At 39.3% G+C, this 17,932-nt stretch overlaps 1 protein-coding gene across 2 annotated transcripts in view; it reads left to right on the forward strand.

Moving 5' to 3' along the window:
• LOC121504417 (adhesion G protein-coupled receptor L3-like) overlaps positions 1–17,932 on the forward strand; it is a 361,289-nt gene that overhangs the window by 100,402 nt on the left and 242,955 nt on the right. For both annotated transcript variants that reach the window (XM_041779142.1, XM_041779143.1), the window contains one exon: positions 9,415–9,640. In XM_041779142.1, coding sequence (XP_041635076.1) covers positions 9,586–9,640 — 55 coding nt within the window. In that variant the 5' untranslated portion in view covers positions 9,415–9,585. The remainder of the gene's footprint in view (positions 1–9,414; positions 9,641–17,932) is intronic.

A 17,932-nucleotide genomic window follows, 5' to 3' on the forward strand; every position in this document is an offset into this window, starting at 1 on the left:
CCAGGCACTGATTTTTGATGAGAAGGCCTGGCTAGCAATTTCTTTCTACTTAATGCCAAAGGTGCGAAATGGGCTTGAGGTTATGGCTCTGTGGGGGGCTCACCAAACCATGTCTTTATAGTCCTTGCTTTTGCACTGGTGCACAGTCATGTTAGAATAGAAAAGGGCCTTCCCAAAACTGTTGCCACAAAGTTGGAAGCATAGCATTGAACAGAACGGCTTGGTATGCTGAAGCATTGGGCCTGTGTCAATAGCTGGCTTTTTCACACTGGCAGCGCATGTTCTTAATTCCAAACCAGTATGGTCTAGTGTTCTGTGTGCTTGGGACCCTGGGCAGACTAAACACCCTCAGCTGTTGCCGCGCTTTGCTCACAGTTGAAAAACCGTTCAACTTTTGGGACAGCACTGCACTTGTCACTATTAACTCTCCCTCACTAGCCAATCAAAATCAAGAATGGCCGGGACTTTTGAGAATAACAGAAGAGGAACCAATCTGATTCATCTTTTTTCGAGGGTAGTTCGAGGGCAGGTCTGCTGTTGCTGACTGTTTAAGAACAGGATTCCTTTACATTATCTGCTTGTCTTCTTCATGATTTTTCCTTGAAATTTGGAAATATGAAGCACATAGAGCTATTTTAAAACAACCTTAATGATTTTATCAAGGAAAGCAGGATACTTTTTTTGTAACATAGCAAAAGTAAGCACTGGTGGGAAACAAATGTGGTCCCAAGCGTTAGCAGCGCAGAAAAAGCTGGCTAATGACACGCAGCCTTAAAACTGCCTTCCACTGGAGATAAGGGGCCTAGCCCAAACCCTAAAAAACAGCCTAAAACAAGCTCCACCATTCATAAACTATAGCAGTGTTGGCCCATAGAGAGGCAAGCATTAACGTGTTTCATCAGCTAAAGTGTATTTGATTGTATAAATATTTATTTTTTATTTTGCTCCACCACATTCCATCCAGAGTAGATGGTGAATATGATTTCAGAGTAATCCATCACTGTAGTATATCAGTGTGAGTTTAACATTAGAGGCCTTCCCCAGTGCTGTGCCTTTAACCATGTCCTACCTCATAAAAGCTATGGCAACACACATGAGGTCATTTTATCCACTATCTATCATACATATAACCCTGCCAATACTGCCATCTCATGTCATTGAAAATTGCACATATCAGCACAATACATTGGCAATATATTGATGCAGCTGTCTAAAAATAAATCCATACGGTGCAAGGGACAAACCTATGAGGTCACAGTGTGTTAACTCATACTTCTTTCTTTGTTACATGATTGGGAGTCTTTCTGCTTGAGGATCAGCTGCCTTTTAGCTCACATTCAGAATCAGGCTTGGCCACATAATGACTCTAGGTGTTTGTGGGCACAGCATGCCAATTGCTTCTGGTAGGTGATTAATGTCCAACAGGTACGGTTGTCATGGTAACCTGCCCACCTGAGCCGCTATAGCAACAACAGCTGAGGTAAAGGCTGTACGTTAGACTCCCTGACACGGCGATAAATGACCTTCAGATATAAGCTAATATAATTTCCCTTTACGTCTCAGTCTTTGTCTGCTTTTGCATTCGTCTTAGTATCCATTTCATCCGTCTTTCTCCCCATATGTGTCCTCCCTCTCACTTATCCTCCATCTTTCATTCCTTTACACTCCTCCCTTCCCCAGTTCTTGAAAGTCCATCTCTCTCTCTTCCCTCTCCTGCTTATTACCCGCCTCTTCCTCTTCTTCTTCCTTTGTCTGGCAGCCATTTGTGCTGCATTAGACGAGATATGCCGGGAGTAAAGAGAGAGGGAGGATAGGAAGAAGGAAGACATGGAAAATGGATAGTGTCTGAGCTTTGCATTATAATGGAGAACTGTCTCTAGGCACATTTGCCCTGCCTTTAAATGATGCATCTATCTGCATTTATTCACCCCAACTTTACATCCGCTTAGGCCTTTTATTTCTCCACTCTGTGTAAACGTATATATCCTTATTGATGGCATGTGTGCAGTTCAATATTTAGATTATTTGATTTGTTTTACTGCGTTTGCTTGCAGTTTTCTCTTAATGGGTTGCGTTTTCATTATTTTGAAGTTACGAAGTGTTTTGTGTGATTAGGCTGGGCTGTGATGGCATTGTGCACACAGAAGCAAGTAGGAACAGTATGATATTTTTGGAAATGTTAACAATGCATTGACACATTGAACTAAACCACTGGAAAGTAATGTCAGACTTCAGCTAAGCACGATGTGCACACACGCCTGGATGCCAGAGAATAAATGAGAAGGAACTGAAATACTTCAAGGGAAAATTAATTTATCAGTTGTGAAAAGAGATAATAAAAAAAAAAAAAAAATTGAAAAAGCGGTAAAAATGGGTTACAAGTATCAAAAATTGGCTGAAATTAAGAACTTAAAAAGTGGGTACAGAGTAGGAAAATAGAGTGAAAATGACATCAAATGGATCAATGCGGCAAAAATGGGCTAATGAAGGCAAAAGTGGCAAAACTGGGTGGAAAAATTGTGAAAAGCAGTTCAAAAGTGGCAGATATCAGTTAAAAGAGGCAAAAATAAGTGTAACAAAAATGAGATAGTGACTAAAATGGGCTAAACAAGGCAATAGTGGTAAAAATGGATGGGGAAAAATGCAGAAAAGCAGTTAAAAAGTGGCAAAAAATGGGATACAAATAGCAAAAATTGGCTGGAATTAAGTGGTGAAAGTGAGTACAGAGTGGCAGAAGTGGGTTTTAAGTGGCATAAATGAGATAAAGGCAACCACCATGGCTAACAGTGGTAAAACATGGCAGAAATTAGTTAAAAGTGGCCAAAATTGGTTAAAAGAGACAAAAATGGAAAAGCAGCAAAAATAGGCCAAGCACGGCAAAAGGGGCAAAATGGGTTGAAAAAATGGTGAAAAGCAATTCAAAAGTGGCAAAAATTGGCTACAAGTGCAAATTTGTCTGAAATTAAGTAGTGAAAAGTAGTCACAGAGTAGAAAAAAAGTGTTTAAATGGAAAAAAAAGGATAAATGCAGCAAAAATGCACTTAAGCAGTTAAAAAAGTGGTAAAAAATGGATTAAGCAGGGCAAAAGGGGGCAAAGATGGTGAAAAGCAGTTAAAAAGTGGCCAAAAAGAGTTAAAGGAGGCGACAAAAGATTTAAATGTGGCTACAATGGGTTACAGAGGGGAAAATAAGTGGCCTTAAAGTGGCAAGAAGAAGCAGGTTGAACATCAGACCCCAACAGTAGCTTGATACACTTTTCAGCTCCAGAATGAAGTAGCTGTTAGCCAGGATGCTAGCACCAATGCTACTGATCTAACATGCATGCATTGATCTCACTGATAAATCCCGGCTGGGGAGGGCCATTTTCGCTGTTTTTTCCTCGGCTCAGCCAATTCTATGGGCAGACCTGAGGGAGGGTCCCATCATTTAACCCGAGCCATCAGTCACACTTAACAAGCCTATCATGTAATGCCATTCACAGACTGGGGAGGCTAAAGTTAGCACTATTATCTGCCTGTCACTGGCTGGCTGTGTCGGGGTCCCTCATGGAAAACCAATTGAATGCCTCGTGAAGCATCAGGGATGTTCACACAGCGTTCCTCTTTCACCTTCAGATTCCCACACCTTTGAGTCCACATTAAAAAAATCAAGACTTTGAAATTTCTGTGGTGTTTAAAAAAATTGACCGGTTAATTTTTAAACCATCAGCGAGGTTTTGAAGCTCAACCAAGTGGAAAAAATAATCTTCACAAGTCTAGAAGGAAAGGATCATCTTGCTTTTAATCATCTCTGCTCATCTCTTAAGATTTTCGAGTGAGTGCTCATCAATCATACTGTATGCAGACAGCGTGCGTGATTAATATTCATTTTATATGAGACACTCCATTTGCATCAACACACTGTCTGTCTCATAGAAATTACCAAGTCCTCCCTGCTGGTATGATAAGCATCTGGACATGGAACGAGTAGAAAATCTAAGACGGGGTACTTAACCCAGCAACACGATCCCTACTTCATGACATATTGTTACGTGGGAGGGCTCCAAGCAGGCGTGACTTGTAACATCATACTTAGCATGCCCTCATCAGATAACGCACAGGATCAAGTTTCACTTTGTTGCTGAGGCATTGTGTGGAACGCGTCCCAATTAATGCAAATCATCTTCGGTTTCCTCGGGTCAGGAAGTGACAGGTGGAGAAATGTCCTCAGGTGGTGATGTGGATCTGTGTTATTGTTATCTCTACATATAAAGAAGAGTTATTGAGGTGTTAAAGAGGGATAACTAAGAGATATGCTGATAAAACTCCAGCTGATCTGTCCGGATATGTGTCAGGTATATACAGTCATGGATGAAAGTATTGGCACCCCTGGAGTTTTTCCAGAAAATACACCATCTCTCCCAGAAATTGTTACCATTGCAAATGTTTTTTGGTATACATGTGTTTATTTCCTTTATGTGCATTGGAACATCACACACACACAAAATCAAAGGATAAAAGCCAAAATTGACATAATCAAGCCTTTAAATTCATGACTTTATGTCCCTTTTTGAACTGAACCTACCGTGACCCCAAAACCAACGTATGAACAGAACCATGACCTCTATGAACTTTTACCCTTTGATGATATCAGTGATGGCTAAAATGTCTTTTCTAATTATCCTATATGTTAGAAGTAGAAAGTATTTTTTCAGCATTTAAAAAAAAAGATTGTAATTGGAATTAAACTAAAAATGCATTTTCATCTCATCTGTCCACCAGATGATGGAAAAGTATTGACGTAGCGTTGATTAAAAACATTGATCATCTCATCAATAGTATCAATATCATTAAAAATGAAACACCTCCATTCCTAATTGGACACTACAAAAGGCAGATCACAAACAAGCTGTCATTTTATAGACCCATATTTTCTGAGGGAAAAAAAAAATAACTCAACTACTTGATAAAATGATTTAATGGTAAATAGAATATCCACTTAATATGAGTGGGAATCGTAACTGTATGCCATCATTTTCACAGAATTTTTCTTTGAAATTCAGAGGAATTTGCTTGAAAATTTAAAGGATTAACATTGATTTTTTTTTTTTTTTTTTAAGAGAAATTTTAATTGGAATTTTTGTTTAAATTTCCTACCTTGTAAGATACATCACTTGTTAAAACAAAAGCAAAAACCTGTTATTTTTATCTCAGTCAAAATGCCAGTAGTAGTACATTAAGTTCTACATTTATCTCCAATGTAAAACGACATTTAGCGAGGTAAAACTCCTCTGCTACCATTCAGATCTGTTTTATTCTCATTTGTATATCGCTATGACACAAAGTCAGTTCCTTAGATAAGAAAATAAAGCATGCTGCGTGGTGACTCATACATTATAGTTGACATTTCTTTGAAAGCAGTCAGAAAGGCAAAATACACATAATAGTACTCCCAGTAATAACTGTTTCTGTAATGAGCCCTGGTTTCTGTGCATTATCTCTGATGCTACAGAGAACACAACCATACTGCTCAGAAATCACAGCTTACTCAAATGCAAACTGGTAGTTGTGTATTTAAATATGAAAAGTCTATGCAAAAAGCATGTAAAACAAATGGCTGTGTTTTACTGCAGGACGATTCTCAGTCAAGACAAAGAGCAAGAAAGGAAATAAGTGACTTAGAAGTACACAGGTGATGCTCTAAATGCTAAGACAAATTCAGATTTGTATTTTTAGAGGGGATCTCTTTCAGGTGTGGTGTCATTGACAAATCACAGGCAGCCATTGCAACATCACACATTTGACTCTCTTGGCGCCAAGGAGTGTCATCGATGCCATGTTAGTGAGCGGTATTTGTCGTAAATCAGCGCAGACAGACATCTTCTTTTCTAGCTTTTAACACCAAAATCATATTAGCATCTTCAACACCTCACTGGAGAGGTGTTTCTGTCATTTTCAGTACATGATTAATGAATCTATGTAAACTAAGTCAAACTTGTAGGAAAAATTCCCATGCATCTGCTTATTTTTGGATGTTTTAATGCTCCTGGCCTCTCATTTGTCTCTTTCACCAAGTCTGAGACAGCATCCCCCCTCTCCTGTGGTAACCACTGTGGCATCACTCTGTTTTTGTTTTAACTAGATAGAAAAGTCAATTACTTCAATCTGTCAGGTTTCATCCGTTGGCGCTCAAACCATCGCCAAAACAAAAACAACATCATGGGCTGTTTAGAAAAAGGAGTTCTGCGGGAGACGGCGAGGTACTGATGAAGAAGTCTCCTTGATGTGGCGGGGAACAGAAGCTGCGGTCGCCGCTCGGCCCCCACTAAATGTTGGCCAGCTTATCTGAGGGAGTTATACTAAATCCCCCCTCAGAACAAGTACCCTTGAAACGTCAGCACCATAATGTATCATAAGGCTCCTTCTGGAATACAAGACAAGTTGGCAACGCCAGACTACCACTGTCTTTTTTTCTTTTTCTTCCATTGAACTTGGTCCAAGCCCTTCTTATAAATATGTATTTTATGATGTGTTTTTTTGGCAGTTGATAGCACTCCCTCTACCTAAACCCCACACCTTTTTTTTAACGAGAACAAATTAACAACTGTGATAGTGAAGCTTTCTTCATTTTATGTGATAATTTCTCAGTAACACCTGTGCGACTAGTTTCTGCTTTATCGGCTGTGCTGTGAGATACGGCACCACCTCACACACAGAGTTCCTATTGTCTTTTACTATGGAAACACCTGCTATCTCCTGCTACCTTCCTCCTTCATTTTTGGGTGCAAACTTTGTTAAAAAAGCCACATCTCAAAGGAAGTTGGGTCTGTATTTTCACACTTTTTCTGCCACCAATTTAGAAGTTGTCCTATGGTATAAACTTCCAGTCTGGATGTTGCATTTGAATGTGATTATTCCAGGAATAATGCATTTTTTTCCTCTGTCGAGGGAGTCACACTATCTGATTTGAAGTCATATTTAATTTTGCTCACCGGCAGCTGTCACAGCATTTTATTAACACTGCTGTTTACTCTCAAGGATGTTCCTGTGATCAAATACACTCGCACACAGCTATTTCAATGTCTTAACAGCTCTGTCACCGTGTATATATATGAAGAGAAGTGAAGTGCACAGCACAGTGCATGCTCAAGTTCTAGTTTTGATTTTGCTGATAGGAAAGTAGGCTTTTTGACCCGAAAACTGTTTATGCAGAGACATGCCATCCTCCTAAACCCATAAATAGTTGCTCCAAGAGATCAGATTACTTCAATGTAGGATCTTTTTTGGATTAAGGAAAAAAAAGAACTTACAGCATCTCATAACTCCATTATGGATGTCTGTAAGAGGTGTATTTAAAATGTAATGTCAGTCAACCTCCCCAGTGCCTTGTCCTTTGATGCGGCGCTCACGTTTTGACCTTTTGTAACCAGATTTCCCAGCATCCCACAATGGAATTAACTCCCCGCAATATTAAATGCAGCATAGAATGCCTAATGTGCAGGATAATGCTTGTGCGGAAGGTTGCCTGTGTTGTGTGTTGTGTGTGTGTGTGTGTGTGTAGGTGTGTGTGTGTGTGTGTGTGTGCTGTGGCTTGTATCATTTTGCAGAGATTATGTTTCTGAGGCAGATCATGGCTGATAGTGGATAATAGAGGGGCTTGGATTGCCTAATCATTAAAGCTGACTTAACCTTAATAGCATGATATGGGCTTGATGGGGATAATCTCATCAGAATTTAGATTAAAAAATAACGTATCCTCGTTGAATTGTTTTTTGTTTTTTTTTTGTTTCTGTATGTTTATTTTTCCAATGACGTTCAGTGTTTTTCAAGTATCAACTCCATTTCCGTTTAAATTACATTTTGCATAAGGAGTGGGCATAGTTGGGTACAATAACGTAATGTATGATGTGATATGATGCAGTACAGTATGATAAAATATGATATGATACGATACGGTACGATGCAATGAGATGTGATACAAAATGGTGCAATGCAACAGGATACGATGCAATACCATATGATGCGATACCATACCATACAATACAGTACAATACAATACAATACGATACAATAGGATACAATGTGGTGATATAGTACGATACGATACAGTTCAATAGGATATAATATGATATGATACCGTACAACAGCATTCCCAAATTACCTTTTCCCAATTATTACTTGATAATTTTTACATTTTGGAAAAGTTTGATTAAGTGCAAAACCACTGTTTGAAACTGTACCCAATCACACCAAAAAATGACCAGCAAAACTTTTTGCACATACAAAAATCAGTCCTATGCATTATTTCCACGTCAAATCTAGTCGGTAGAGAATAGCTTGCTCTTCTTTAAATGAAGAAATTTAGTCCAGCTGGGATTAAACTGTCGCTATAGCTTATTCCACACCAATCTCTTCACTGGTGACTGATGGACTTTTGTTCATTTCAACAAACATGGTTAAATGAAGACTCTCAAAGGCTGCTTTTGTCAAGAAAGCTGTCAATCATGAGGTTCACACCCACTTTTAACAGCATCAAATAACAGTGTAAAACTAAAATGATCAGAATGTAAATACCAGGACCAGAATCATTGTCATAACAACTAACTTTGTAGACAGACCAACCATGTTTGAGAAAAATTAATTGACAGTTTTGCCATCTGTTAACATAGAAGAGGCCAGCATCCTACTGTGGCCAATCACCAAGATATTTTAAGCTTCTCTTTCGGGAGGCTGTGATGTCGTTTATCTTTCTGTGCCGTCTGTGTCCACATCCCTCACAAATTTTTGGAGGTCAAGGGTCAATTCAGTTCATTCATATTTTCAAGGTGCATTTGTTATGCCATTCATGTTGACAGGAATTTGAAAAAAAGTCTTTCAAGCACAGCGGTTGTCTTTTCGACCATATGAAATCATCCACAGGTGCAAAAACTCAAACTGTGAAGGTATGTCTGGTGCCCACAGGAATGGAAAACACCGCAGAGCTTCTTACGTCAATTAGAATCAGGCCTCACAAGAATACATATTAGGACTGGAGCATTCATATCCTTCATATACGCTCATGTATTTATCTGCCTAGAGCAGTATGCGCTCCATCGCTCCCTCCTTGTCTCTCTGTGGGAGTGATTTGTCGGTAAGGTGGGGGAGTTAACAAGTCGATGAGCAACAAACAACAGCAGAGTATCCTAAAATACATTATTGAATTCACACAGTCACACCCGGTGCGAGTTCATCTGACTGGAGATTGAGCAACTTGCACCCAGTCACTCGATGACAACTCGAAACCCACAGCGCCATAAGGACTGTGTGCAAGGATGATAAAGCCATGGTGCATCCATCTGTTGTGTTTCTTACTGGAAATGACACATTTTTCTGTTCCTGTAAATGAACAAAGAACCCTATCACTTAAACTAACAGGACTTTACTTCTTCTTTGACAGATTCTTCCCAGTATCTGAGGTCTGAATAGGAGGACTTGTGCTCTCGAGGGAAGAGCGGCGCAGTGGAGCGGTCCGTCTCGTAAAGGTAGAACCTAAATCCGGGCATTTGCCAGCAAAAGACTGACCTAAACCGGGACCTTCAGCAGGGGGCGGTAAGAGGAGGAGGAGGCCATGTGGACCGCACGCCTGCTTGTCCTCGCCAGCCTCTTCGCACCAGCCGCTCTGGGTGAGTTTGTCTCATTAGAGCTCGTGTTTGTCTGTGTGCACCAAACACACCTCTTGAATTTGTTTTGAAGCCTAATGGAATTTCATCCTTTTTCTTACAAAAGTGCCTGATCCAAAAGCCTTTGAGTTTTTCTGCTTCTGTCTTCCTCCTCGCACTAATTAGCACTTTTTCTACTCCTTAAAACTCCCAGAAACTTTTTGTCTCTGCTTTTCTTATTTGCACTCTGTGTGTGTTTCTGATTTTTTCAACCTATTTTTAGATCTGTCCCTCTTACAGCTCAGTCTCTTGCTCTCCTGGTGATTTGTAATGAACTGAAATTACTTACAAAAAATCATTAAGAGTGCGCTGGCTTTGTAGCGCATGTTTGGTAATGCAAGAATTGCAGAAGAAAAGGGCTCTTTTATCATTTCACGCATTAAGATCTTAAGTTGAAAAGTCTTTCTTTTCTCCGTAAAGGGAAATCGCTGTGGGTTTGTAGAGTTTCCCTTTTTGGCTGTCTGTGTGTGGATTGTTTCAGAGGCTAAATGAAGTCATTTAAATTCAGATTACAAGACTTCTGTGGTGGTGGTCGGATGGTTTGTGGGCGTAGTGGGCAGTTCTTAATAACGAGCAAGGGTTTAAATGTAGGGAGTATTGGGAGGGGGGCAACAGGCCGTTGCAGTGTTAATCTGATATGGCATAAACCATTAATGGGAGATTTAAAGCTAATTGAATTGAGTTGGTGTTGTAATATCTCTATGTTGTGTTCAGTTTGTCATCCGGTGCTAATATAAGCAGACTTTCTGGCACCCATAGGTGCCGTAATGCTCAGCAGGAAGAGAACAGGTGACATTCATTCTTACTGTTTGTTTTAAATTAAATGGTCCATGTTTCTCCTCTCCAGGGCTGTCCTGAATGCTGCTCATCTGCTTGCTTAAATATCAGTGTAGTTCATCATTGTGACACAGGCAGTTCACCAGCTGGAGGCTGTGATTTCTTCAGCTGCTTTGTTCCATCTTTGAAGCAGTCCCAACATAACACTGTTCCTCCAAATGTTTTATCATTTTGTGATTGATGCTGTACTGTAACACACATAGTGCTGAGGTCCAGCTGTTTTGATTTTTCTATTCTTGTCTCTGGCCAACACTACATCTGGACTCAAACTAAGCTAGACCCCTTTCTTCTGATAATGGAGGATAGATGCACTGCTGTTGAAATGACAAAAATGGAAGTTGGGACAATGTGCTAATTTCCAGCAAGGCTAAGTAGTTCATGCTTTTTGTAGTACTTGCTTGATGAAGATTTTTAGCTTTTATTGTGAATTAATACCCCCAAAATTGGGGTGTTTCAAAATGCTACATGTTGTAAGGATCTTAAAAATGGAGGAATAGCTTATTTTACATGGGCTAGTTAGAGGAGAAAAGCTTTTTTTTTTTTTTTTGCTATATAGAGGGCTTTCACCAATGCTCAAATGTATTTTCAGTAGGGATGTTCCAAGACAAATAGTTTAACATCTGATTGAACACTAATTATGATTGCACATTGGACTGTTAACTAGGGGTGTAACGCTTTTTGTATTTGTGAAGGTTCACAGTTCGATGCAGGTAAACACACGGCAAATATGTCAGCACTAAGGTTGTTGTAGTTAACTAAAAACTTACTAAATAACTAAAACTAAAATGTAAAACTCATTTTAGTTAACTGAAGCTTAATAAAAACAAAGCTTTACAAAAAAAAAACAACTCAAGCTTAATTCTGTCCTTAAAAAACCAACTAAAATAAAATAAATTTAGAGACAAAATCTCCTTAGTTTTAGTCTTCTACAGCAGCAGACTGTCTGACATGGACACTCATGCCTGGAGAAATCACCGGATTTTAATTGGAAATACTTTATACAATGGTAATTTTGGGATCTTGAGTTGTACACAAATGTTGAAACTGAATAAATAAAGAGAAAACTGTTAGTATTATTTAGTGATACAAGTAGCTTAACTAATAATAGATGTACTGTATGTAACACTGAAGCAGTCAAGTTGAATTGATGCAGAAATTTCAGTGTAAAAATTCTATGTATCATAGTTTTTCTTGTGGAAAATTATTGATCCAAAAAGGAGATTTTGTAATGGTTTTACTTAAGTTCACTGAGAGATTGCTATACTGTTCTCACATCTCATACTGATAAAATACAACAAAATCCTATGATCCACCCTGTACTCCTTGAATCTGCATAAAAATAGTAGAAAAAGGTGTTCTCCGGGCTTTTTATACAGTTTATTCTGTTATTTGCCGTTTAATCAGAGCTGTTACAGAGATTTAAAAATGTTAAACCGCAAAGCTTGCCCTCTTTACCCTCAACAACTATTCCAAAGAGCCACACACAAGCACATCTCTACGCAACGACCCATAAAGTAAATAGGTTGTGTGCGGTCGGTGTTATTGCTCCTCATTGTTTTAACCTCTTGACCTTTTATTTGATTAGCATCGACTCTAAAGTGCTGTCTACAACAGACGTGTCAATCCCACGGCATGCAAGCGTCCCTCAAGCCAGTCTGTTTGAATCTACTGTCTGAGTTTCTCAGTATATCCATGCTATTTTTCATTTTTTAATGTCTATACTGTCCTTTAGCTGGAGATCTTTTGTCCACCGACTATCTATACACAGGATTCATACATGTTTATGGATTTCAAAGATGAACATCGACGGCCTATTTGGCTGGATAAACAATAACTGAGATGACCAGCAACTTCCAATTAGAAAGTGTCACAGGGGATGGATGTGAATTGGTTTCATGTCCAGAAGAGACTCTCCACTGAGGAAATGCAGTAATAGCAGGTTAGGTTTATGTTGTGTTTTTGCATGATGCAGCACATTTCAAACAAACTTAATACACTTTAAAAAAGCACAGAATCTTTTTTCCCAAAGCATGCAAGTTTTGAATGAAATGACAGAAAAACAAGACAAAATGATACAAATTAAAAAGCAGCACAGATTTGTCAAATACAGCGTCTGTTATATGTAAAATATACACTTTTTGGACAAAAGTATTTGGTCATCTGACCAGCTCTTCAGCTATGGAATCAGCAGTGTTAACAGCTTTTACACACCATGTGCCATGTGCAGTGGTTGACATGTGGCTTTGTGGCTGAGTTGCTGTCATTCTTAAACACTTCCACTTTCTAATGTTACTTACGTTTGACTGACTGAAGGTGACATCCATCGCAAAACCACACTTCCTCTTCAGAACGACCCATTTTATATCACATATGTTTGCAAATGCAGACTACATGGCTTCCTGCTTGATTATATATACACATGACACACTGTGATGAGGCTTTAGCACTTTAACACATACGGTATGTGAAGAAGGGGCCCCCGACTATGAGCACATAACCTTTAGATTTAGCTTTGGTGATGTTTTTACACCTCTCTGCTTTAAGAGATATGTTGTACGTCCATTTCTTTGGCGTAGCACCAGTGTTTGCACATCTGAGTGATGCTGTCTAGTAATCATCAGTGTGTTTGATGTGTTTTTAATGAAAAACCATACTGCAGTGAAAACCCACATTTTCCCTGGGAAACTGATCTAAAAGGAGATCCACCAGCTCTACCATATGATTCTTCTATGTGTCTTACTGTGTGTTAAGTCTTTTTTAGTTTTTTAACTACTTTTACTGTATTCAGTATGCATTGTATCTGTCCATATTGAAGTTTTTATCCATGCACTCCAGGGAAAGCCAAAGCATGCTGCTTGACTAACTCAGGGAGCATCTTCTGAGCAGAGCCTCCTCTCCCAAGTAAAACTATGTGTCCATTTTGCAATAAAATATTCAGTGAGAGTTTTCTTGACTGAAATCTGCATCTGTGCTTCAATTTTAGGTGATTAACAGATTAATTGAATTGCCTTGAGGGGCAGCCACAACTGTTTTACAAATTCTCCAAGTTATTTTGCATTTTTCCAAGTCTGACTCCCCAAAACCAAAGTGGTTACATATGACTGAGGTGATTTGACCTTTTTTTTTGTTAACCAACGGCTGCCTTCCTGACATCTAGAGATGTCAGATGTCATGTCCCCCTGGAGAAAATGGACCAGCTGCCTCAGCCACAATCCTCAGACATCATTTTAACAATACAGCATTCAGTCGTTTGTATTTTTTACCTTCAGGGCTTCCATTGCTTTTAGTTTTTTCGAAAATATGTATGCAAAAAAGCACATGTATCTGAACAGCTGTTTTAGCCATTTTTGAAGAGCAGCAGTTGGCGCATGATTCATGATAAATGAGCTGAAACGTGCAAAAACAAAAACCTACACAGTCCTTTAAATCAATCATTCTGCTTCTTCGTTCACATTCAGGCAATCAATCACTCATCAATCCCGCAGGAATAGGTGACATCGGAACTGAAAAACCATCTAGCAGCCACGGATTTTGGAACTGCATTTGAGCATTCAAGGCTTGTTTGAACACCAGATGAAGTGGTTGAAGTCCCTTGTAAAAAATCTGACAGTTTTATTGCGCAAAAAAAAAAAAAAGAACAATTTGACGTCCAAGCCAGCAGTGTTGCTATAAGCGGACTGGACCAGATGTTGCCAGTGAATTGTTCTGCAGCTGTAGGGAGCTTCAGTAGGAATATTCACCACAGTGTCATTGTGCTTGTTTCTCCCTGAGAGTGTTGGAGATGTGGACTCCAGGGGATGTTGGCCTACTTCTGGATCCATACAGTCCCTTTTGTCCACATACACAGGCCTGGGCGTACAAATGCATGTGCACGGATGAACAGAATCAAACACTGTTTTCTTTTGACACACAGCAAGTGCCACCTATGATAATGGCAGCAAATGTGCAGGAAAATGCAAACATAACCATAGCATGGTAGCTTATCATCTGCAGCAACTAATCTGCCTTTTCTTGTCTCAACTCTTACACAACTGTGTGACACTTTAACTGGTCGAATCAAATGTGGACTTCTTCTCAGCAAGTCTCTGCAGAAACATAAGGACTGAAGGACCTGTGGCGATGTGTGTGGGCAGAGTTGTGCATCTTTGATTTCTGTGTACGGTCTTGTCCTGCAAGATTAATAAAAGGCTCTATGTCGGATGCGGTCACTGGGTTGAAAAATAAGTAAAACCCATCCTTGTCATTGTTTTGGTAGCCGTGAATAACAATGAAAAAGCAATGTCCCAAACACTCCGGCCACGCCTGAGCAGCACATTAATCATGCGTTTCTGTGCATGCAAAATGCTCCAGGAAGGATTTCATATTCATCCCACTTAATGCCGCCCTGTAGAATCGGCAGACATGGCGGCGATAATGGATGATGACTCGCAGACCAACGGAGGGGACGCGAGCGTGAAGTCTGACATGTATTTTTCATGGTCAGGAACCAGTGCATACATCAAGTCTTGAAGCAGATGTCATCATGGTGAAGGGGGGAAAGGTGTGTAATGAGGGATAGACGAGACGGGGGAGGCATCTGCTCAGCACATGTGTATGGTAGCTGACATGGGCCCAGAAAGGCTGCAAATAAAAAGATATGCAGATCAAAAATACTTAAACAACCATCAGATATACTACAGATGTTTTGTGTAGTTTTTAAGCCATAAGATATGATTTGCCACCATCTAGTTCCAAGTGGCACCCCCATCAGGCCTGGAGCTCCCTTTTTTTTTAAATTTTATCACCATGGCTGTTTGCAGTGTGGCTTTTTTTAATGTAAAATGCAATTTTCTCTTTTCCATTCTGCTGCATCTGTCTTTGTTTTCATCACTCTCAGATCAAGGTCAGGTAAGAGGAGGGTCTGCAAACAGACTATGAAACACAGAGTGTCACAGATTACAGTCATATAGCCTAACACTTTTGCAGAGCTCACTCAAAGTTGAATCAAGGCCACAGTGCACTTCACAACCACCCTCTGTCGCTCACATTGAGGCATCAGCACCCGTTTTCAAAGGTTAGCTGTGTGTAACCAAACAACAACATAAATACCGCTACGTCATCCTCCCCGTTCTCATCCCTGATCCACTTAATTAATCTCCTTGTGCCAGGGCACCGGCTCCATCCGCCAAGGCATCCCTGGATTTGCCTAATTTGCTTAATTAATTAAACAAATGATTTATTTGAGCTCATATTTCAAAGCTGGAGAAAGTTCTTTGTCGAGCCCACTGAGGCATGTACTGTTTTGTTGTGACTGCGAGACGCCTCTCAAAGCGCTGAAAATATAAGCGGGCTTTGGAGTGGGCGGGTGTCAATCATTCATTTAGAGCTGCATAATGTACAGGCAGATTCAGAACGTCAGAGCAGGACTGATTCATGTACGCTGTGTTTTATTAAGGAAATCAGTTTGAACAGTGTCTTTGTTTTATGAAGTTGATGTAGAGGGGTGAGTGCATTTACTTGTTCTCACCCAGGTGGAGGTAGAGGCTGGAAAAGTGTTTGTTTGCTGTAGGTTTTGTAGACACTAACAGTCATTGTGGAGAAAATAGCTCTTATATTCCTTCCTCTTAAGCACTGTTTACCTGTGATTAAGTTTGGAAAGAAATAAACCAACTGCATCCCAAAAAGAACTGTACAGTGAGGTACAGTAGATAAAATAAAATATAGTTACAGATGACACTTAATCCAAAGGCATTATGAATACAAACTTCCAAATTTGGTTCTTTTTTTTTTAAGTTGAGGTCAGTTTTTATACAAAATCCCAAACCAGATATATTTAAATAGGATACAGACATTTTAGATAAGCGTCCATTAAGTATCAACTTGGCCAATTATCTTGATTTACAGCCCATGTAGGCAGATATTTACAATAAAGATAGGCTGATATATATTCTGTCAGTATCGGCCAATATTTACAGCAAATGTAGAACAATATTTACAGCCCACATAGGCCAATATTTACAGGTCAAATATGCCAATATTAACAGCTGATACAGTTGACATAGGCCATAGACCATAGGCTGCAGGCCGATATTTACAACCGATACAGGCCAATATTTACAGTTTATATAGGCCAATATTTACAGTTTATACAGGCCAATGTTTTACAGCTGATATAGGCTAATATTTACAGCCTTTATGGCAAATGACCATCTCCATTGTTTACAGCCAATATACACCAATCCTTACAAGTTGTTTAGACTGATATTTACAGCCAATACATACCTTTATTTACTGCTGATATCTGCCATTTCTTAAAGCCGATAAAGGCTGACTATAAGGCTGTAACCCACAAGTTTGCAGTCAATATAGGCCAATATTTATAGCCTATACAGGCCAATCTTTACAGCTGATATTGACCGATATTAACAGTTAATACAGGCCAATATTCAACCCAGTATAGCCAGTATAGGCCAATATTTACAGTCGATAAAAGCTGATAATTGTAGCCAATATATACTAATATTTACAGCCAATTAAGGCTGATTTATCTCCAATGTAAAATAATATTTACAGATGATAAAAGCCTACATTTATAGCCAATGTAGGCTAATATTTACAGCCAATTAAAGCTGATACTTATAGCCAATATAAGCTACTATTTACAGCTGATAAAGGCTGATTATTGCAGCCTATATAGGCTCATGTTTACAGCCAGTATAGGCTGATATTTAAAGCTGGTTTAGGCTAGATATCACACAGCACTAGCCAGTCAGCACTTAGGCTTAGGTGCTACTTGCACAGTGAGCATATGGTGTCAGTTCCTATTTCCCTGCTGCTATCATGTCACTCTAGCATATCTCTTGTCAGTAGAACTAATGCTCAATTATTTGTTTGTTTCTTTTGATCAAGTGACTCATTGGTTCATTGATCATGCAATTTTACTTTAGTCACGCTGGTACCATTTTATTTGTCAGATGAAATCAGTTCCATAAATCAGACTTCAGTCTCATGAACTACTAATAACCGCTATCTGGCACTCTGAAAACATTTTGGGTGACCCCTTGTTTTAAAGGGATTCAGATCTGCCAGTGTCAGGTTTTAAGTGCAGTCATACTTATATGTTTTGTTTACAAACACACAAGGTTATGCATTAATTTCACATTATTGTGAATACTTGCAGCACCATTGCATGCATTCTACTTCTATTTGCATGGCTAGATTATAACACACTGTGCTCATATTTTGCGTACATACAGTGCATATCATGCAGAGAGGCCATGCTAAATTACATGCACACTTACTGTGTAGTAAGTTCTATCTCTGTGGCAGTGGATAGGCTCCTTAAAAACCAACTCTCTATATCCACACACTGAAGTATTTTTAGGACACTTAATCTTCAAGAATCTTTAGGCATTTGTTTTTTTAATGTATTTTTATTGA

This window comes from Cheilinus undulatus, linkage group 22 (assembly GCF_018320785.1).
Source record: "Cheilinus undulatus linkage group 22, ASM1832078v1, whole genome shotgun sequence".
NCBI lineage: Eukaryota > Metazoa > Chordata > Actinopteri > Labriformes > Labridae > Cheilinus > Cheilinus undulatus.